Here is a 6601-nt window from a genome sequence, read left to right as displayed (position 1 = left end):
TGTGTACTTTGAATATTAAAGGAATATTTGCAATCTAAATCCTTCTGTTTTTCATTCGGTTATAATTGTTTTTTTATCTTTGCATAATCTAAATTCTGTTCTTGTTCCGTGCTCAAGATCGATGGGGACATAACACCTGAGATACCCTGTCCTGCAAAGTTCGGCTATATTTTTTTATTCAAGAACTTGTGTGTTATTTGACCTCTGCAAAATCATACTATATGGAAAGAAAACTGCTCAGACCATTCAGACATTGGTTTGTTGGAATCTGTCATCTGGGTTCCTTTTGAACAACTGTTTAGACAAGTTAATGTTGTAGATGTTTGGACTTGAACAACCAATGTTGCTTGCAATTGTTAATGCTATATTATGACTCGAATGTTACGCAGATTGTAAAACCAGTAGAATTGGCTTACTGAAACTATTCGGTCTTTACGTCATCCATAAGCATTCAAATCGTTTTTTTCATTCACATAAGACTGAACTAATAGAGAATTCTCTGTTGTGCTAAAAGCATCGAGTCATCACCAACAAAATTTCTGAAACCAGTCCAACAAATCCATAGATTAATATCCACCCAAAGATATGGCCCAGATAAGCCACCTAACTCATTGGACAGAAGAAATGGTTGGAATCAGACACAAAGTACTGGCACTCGACCTAGTTAATTACTAGCATCGACGCACATCCAAAAGTTTCAACACGCCGACAGCATGCATGATGAGATGTGTATTTTTGGTGCAATAACTTACGGTCTTTTGAGGGTCCCTCTTTTTTCGGATGGTCCAGATTCGGAAAAAGGCGTGGTGGGGGTTGGGGGAGGGACGTAACCTTTGCATAGGGAAATGCACCTCCTCTCAGCCATCACTGCGTTACTGCATTAGCCTAGGAAGGTGTTCTACACTCGAAGAAGCTGTAGATATGTTTCCCACACCTGGGATCCTCCCCATCTCTTAGCAGTGAGTGCCAATTTCCTCTGGCCCAAAATTTAACTCGTGCGGTCAGTCTACCCCCAGATGTAGTAGAAAAAGGAGACAAAAAAGGGAATGGAATGTGTAATGAGTTTAGGTGGCATTCACTCCCTTCATCCACCAGCCCAAACTACCATCCATGCAGTGCTTTTTGGGATGCAGACAGTCAAAGCTTTTGTGGTGCAGGACATGACTCAACCCCTTCTTTAAATGAAAGGTAGGACTCCATCAATACTTCCTTTTCCTATCTCTCATTGATACCTTGTAACAACCATCAAGTACTTGGCTAGAAAGCTTTTACATCCACGTGTCCCACTAGCTCTGTCATAGTATTAACACGGCCTTCTTTTACACTGAACCTGATCTTATTATCAGGGTTTCTTAAACACTTAGTCCCTACTTTTGGATCTCTACATTGATATGCTTGCTAGCTAGTGGAGGAGGCTCAGGGTTTCCAAAGACTTCACAGCCTCCATCTTTGGAGGCGACGTTTGGTGTGGTGCCTGCGGCACTGCATGCACGTACTTGCAATTCGGGCACGATGGAGAGGACTTGCAGATCATGACGAGGAGATGGCAGTTGATGCACACCACCGCAACCATGCTGCCACTTGAATTGTTATGCTTCTTTGGTTCGTCTGGAGTTGTGGAGCTTGCCTTCCCTTCTGAGCTTGGGAGGGTTGAGATGTTGAGCTCCAAATCTAGCTTTTGCTCCTTTGGCCTGATCCAGCTTTTCTTTAGTGTTTTCCTGTTCAAGTAGTACATCCTTCCAGACTGCCAAAGACAATTCAGACAGGTTATAAAAGAAAGAAGAAGGAAACTATATGATAAAACCAATCATAGCAACATCTTTAACATAATTTTATATATAGAGATTATCACTTCAAGCATCATGATAGTCTATATCTATCAAGTATAATATCATGACACGTGTTGGTAATACTATCAACTTAGATAGCCGTTCGAAAAAAGTAGAGAGAGAGAGAGAGAGAGATCATGACATCATGAAGCATCCTCTTAGGGACAACGACGCTACAAAATCATCTGAAGATTCTCTACTGCTAATGCTAAGTACAAGGTGGGTGATACCATGTGGAAGCAAGGTAATTATAGAACTATCTTGAAGGATATCTATGAGATCCAAAAAAAAGAACAAGTGTGCGTATGAGAGAGAGAGAGATGTTCACTTGTAGGTCTAGGCACTGCTCCCAATCCAAGGGCAAGGGATCGCTAAGCTGAAGCTCAATGCCAGTTTGTGTCATGGGCTCATCCCATGTGTGCTTTCGCTTCCTCCGAGAGTTAGCATCAGATTCCGAAGACGAGCTATTCGAGCTCTTGGCAAAAGCAGATAAAGAAGGGCCTAGAGATAGCTCCGTTTGATCCATCACCGTCAAAGCTTGGTCACTACGTACCACCTTCTCCTTGCTTTCTCCTATAGAGAATTCCTTGTATTGTAGAAACTCCTTGATCATTCTTCACTATAATAGTATCTACACATAGGGAGATCCAAGAGGCATGCGACAAAGAAGAGGGGAGAATTGGAGGCGGGGGGGAGAGAGAGAGAGCTTGGCTTGTGGAATGAGACGAACGGGGGGCTTCTCTTCCTTTTGATTGATAGGGTCATGCAGGAGGAGGCGTGGATACTAAAGAGGGTTCTTAAATGGGCTTCATCCAACCCCATTAAAAGGAGGGCAGGCTAGCATTAAAAATGACGAGCGACCTTAAATGCCTCAAATCTCTCCTCCTCCACACCATTTAAAATCTCCCTGCATGGTCGGACTGGTCACGTCATAATATGTCCATGAACCACCCAAATCTAACCTTGTTAATTATCCCACGCAGGACCATTATCTCACCCCCTCATTTGATGCTCTCACCGTATCTCTCACTTCACAAGCTTAATAAGCTCCATTCAAGTATCACCAAGAAACTTGGTGACTGGAGCTGCATCTGAAAAGTTGACACGAAATGAATATGGGAATTAAATAGATGCCTTGTCATGCATGGAACTATTTGATCGAGTAATTTTTTGGACATTTCTAAGTCTCAACAATTATCTGCCATCAATATTCTACTCATTCACATTGTATAATAATAACACGAATTCGTTATCTTTCCACATCTAACAATCTATAATTGTCATTAGCATGTGTGGTTTCAGTATTGGAAAAAAAAAAAAAAAAAAAATCTACTGACATATTATCTGTCTTTGGCTTAATTAATTTTCTCTAACCTCTCGTGACTTAGGAGAATTAATGTACCATTATTGGTAAAATCAACATGATTAGTTGTAGTTTAATGAGAGATACAAAGTAGTTTTTACTTCAACGAGGGCTACGTTCAAAAACATGTAGATGATACGCATTGTAAGTCAATTAAGTAGATAGCTTTATTGACACAAGTAGCCTTCTTGGCAACATCAAAGTTAGATGTGGGGCCCTTGGAAGGTTTTAGAAGATAACAAATGTTTGAGCTGCACAGTTGTTTATAAATGATTTAGATGGAAGAGAAAGTGACACACTGCTATATGTCATGATCCAACATCTCTAGATCTCTCTCATGTGCCATGTGACCATCATCATCATCCTTGCATACACCTACACCATTAACTACCATACAATCACGAGCTGCTTCTTGTGGGTTAGCATTCATGGCCATACCCGAACCCTTATTCTCGTAAAGAAGCAAAGAAGACTGAAGTGTATGTATGTATGTATGTATGTGTGTGTGTGTGTGTGAGAGAGAGAGAGAGAGAGAGAGAGAGAGGAGGGCGGGGGAGGGGTGGATGTTAATAACTAATAGCAATAGCAGCCTCCCCACCAGCCAGCTCGATGCAGTAAATTGGCCAAGGCATTAGGGAAGGAATAAATATGGCGTGTTGGAGCTTCTTCTTCTTCTCACCAGTGCCAACTACAACAATAAATGGAGGCGCCTCCCCCTTTGGTTGTTGGGGCATGAACCCATTTAATGTTTGATGTTATAGCTTTTGTTACTTCCTATCTCAAAGTTCTCAACTCACACCTGCTGCTGTTACCAAATTCCAACTGGGACTGCGAGCGGATCAAAATCTACCCGGATCCGAAAAGGAAAATGCTAGGTGGCATGAGGGAATTGGTGTTTATAAGGCATGAGCCGGCCGCTATATATATATATATATATATATATATATATATATATATATATATACACACACACACACTGATGGTCGCAGCTTGATACATGCAGAGGGGAATTGGGGGAACTCATGAAATCCAACAACGTCTAGGAATCGCATCTTCCTTGTATGAACCGGAAAATATTGGTTCAGAAAGATTACCAAACTCGATGTGTGAATCACTATGGATAGAATTAGATAGGATCCAAGAACAAAATCCATCATATCAGGAAGTTGAGTTACAAGCCAAACTTTCAAAAGCCATAACTTGATCATATGATGTCTAGTTTTAATAATTTTTTTTAAAATTAAATAATTTTTCGAGATCTACAATATAATATCATTGAAAGTGACATCCTGAGCGATTGGACCCAAATTCTATCATTTAGGATCAAAAATAGGCCGATTCAATTAAAATTTTTTTCTTGCGAATAAAATTTTGATCTATCATAATGTCCAATTTAAGAAAAATCTGACAAAATGATTGAAAAATAGAGTTGATATAAAAATTAAAATCTACCTCTTGAAGAATTTTAATTTTTTCTGAATTATTTCTATTAGACACATCTAGTTTAAATAAAAGAGTCCTATTATAAGTTGAATTTAACCCAATTATTAAGGACGGAAATTCTTCTAAAAGCTAGGAAGAGAAATCCTACTTGACTTGAGTAAGAGTAAACCTAGCTTGCGATTATAAATATAGATCATATACCTCATTTTTTTGTCAATAAATAAAGAGAAAAAAAGAAACAAGCAATTTTAGAAAATTCTCTCTCTTCTCTATCTTTTTTTCATGAGGTTCGAGTTGAGTGGGTTAATTGAAACAAATCTTCCTTCTTCTAGATCGGATCAAATATGCACAATACATGGGTGGAGATTGTTGGATTATTAGCACCTAGCCCTCTCTCATGCCAATTTATTTTTCAGATTGAACTCTCTAATGCCATTGGCAAGGGATTGTAGCCCTCTCAATTTCCATCTGTCAAGGAGTTGCAGTCACTGCATATATTGACCTAAACCTTATCTTCCTACCCACACCAACCTTATGAATGATATCAATTTCCAACAACTAAGCATTAGCTTGGACAGTATCGCCTCTTGCCTCTTAGATAGGATACCATGGGTTCGATTTAGAGTGCATCAACCCTCATGTGGGCTGCCTAGGAGCCTAGGATCCAACCTAGATGGGTCAAGGATGGGCTGGCTCTAGGTGACATAGGCATGCAGCCAGCACCAGAGTTACTCATAGAAGACTAAGCCTAGAATTGTGAAAGTAATTTTTTTTTTTTTCTAAATCTAAAGGCTAAAAGACCTAGATGCTAAGAATTTATTTAAAAAAAGAAAAATACAAGAGGGATAACTAGTAGCTCATTTTGTTGCTACCAAGAGGATCTCTTTGTTGCTACAGTCCACCAATATCAATGATTTGAGGTGTAAGGACTTCACCAACTCGCTAACTTGTTATTGTCCAGAACCTACTAAGTTGCCGATCAATCCACCATATTCAATATTCGATAATCAAAATTGAGTATCGGACAGGACATTTATAGGCTTTGAGGTCCCTTACCAGGCTAAGGACATCCAGGTATCCTCAACGTTTTTGAAGAGCAAGAAATATAACTCATAATCCAACTAAAATAAACTATCTTGCCACTCTTAGTCTTTTAGAGGAAATCTTGTTTCATTGGTGATCAATATGTGTGTCATTCTCCTGACACATAGGTGGTTACCATCGGTTGTCTTATAATGGTGCTTACTGTACCATTGATTGTTTTGAACAATGAATAGTTTACTATTAGTAGATTTTTGGGTCCTGCAGTTGCCTTGTTTTTGGGTCTGGCTTGGCTCCGATCTACACTAGCTTCTTCCAACTTGGAGAAGATTGGCTCTCCGTACTATATGCAAAGTATTCTTCATAAAGGTTAGGATTTAGACGCTACAAATCTTTAACAGTTATCTATGATATTTTATAATTCAGGTCATCCTTTCTGTTCACCAAAAATTTTCGATAAATCTCCTTCTTTGATTGAAGCTCTACCTGAAAGTGGAAATGATAGCATGGGTTCAGCGGTTGTCATAGTGTGAGCCCAGCATGATCTCAAATGGCTATTGGCCTGTTGTACAGCTGATGTTGTTTTTGTCTCCAAACTTGGTATATGAGAAGATGGAATCCCATATGGTTTGGTTCTCTGCAATTAATTATGCCATTTAACAGCTTCTCGAAACTTTTATTAACTACTTCTATTTGTCCATCATTCTGGGGATGAAAGGTACTTGAAAATTGGGGCTTAGTACCTAATTTGCCCCATAGTGTCTTCAAAAAGTGATTGGTAAACAATTGACATCTCAGTTGGAAACTATAGTTTTATGAACTCCATGCAAGTGAATTATTTCCTTAAAGAAAAGATAAGCAATATGCAAAGCATCAGTAGCTTTCTTGCACGGAATAAAATGAGCTATCTTGGATAATGGATCTA

General features: G+C 39.2%; 1 protein-coding gene across 1 annotated transcript; it reads right to left on the bottom strand.

Annotated features, from left to right (window-relative positions):
* Positions 1-652: 652 nt before the first annotated feature.
* On the bottom strand, positions 653-2606 carry LOC105051416 (uncharacterized). The gene is made up of 2 exons (XM_010931859.4): positions 2158-2606; positions 653-1744 (listed from the first exon to the last, which is right to left on the bottom strand). Exons 1-2 carry the CDS (start codon positions 2440-2442, stop codon positions 1403-1405), a joined length of 627 nt encoding a protein of 208 aa, XP_010930161.1. The 5' UTR covers positions 2443-2606; the 3' UTR covers positions 653-1402.
* Positions 2607-6601: the final 3995 nt, after the last annotated feature.

Source organism: Elaeis guineensis, chromosome 9 (genome assembly GCF_000442705.2).
Source record: "Elaeis guineensis isolate ETL-2024a chromosome 9, EG11, whole genome shotgun sequence".
NCBI lineage: Eukaryota > Viridiplantae > Streptophyta > Magnoliopsida > Arecales > Arecaceae > Elaeis > Elaeis guineensis.
The sequence above is the reverse complement of the archived record's forward strand: the minus strand, read 5'-3'. Positions and strand labels throughout refer to the sequence as shown.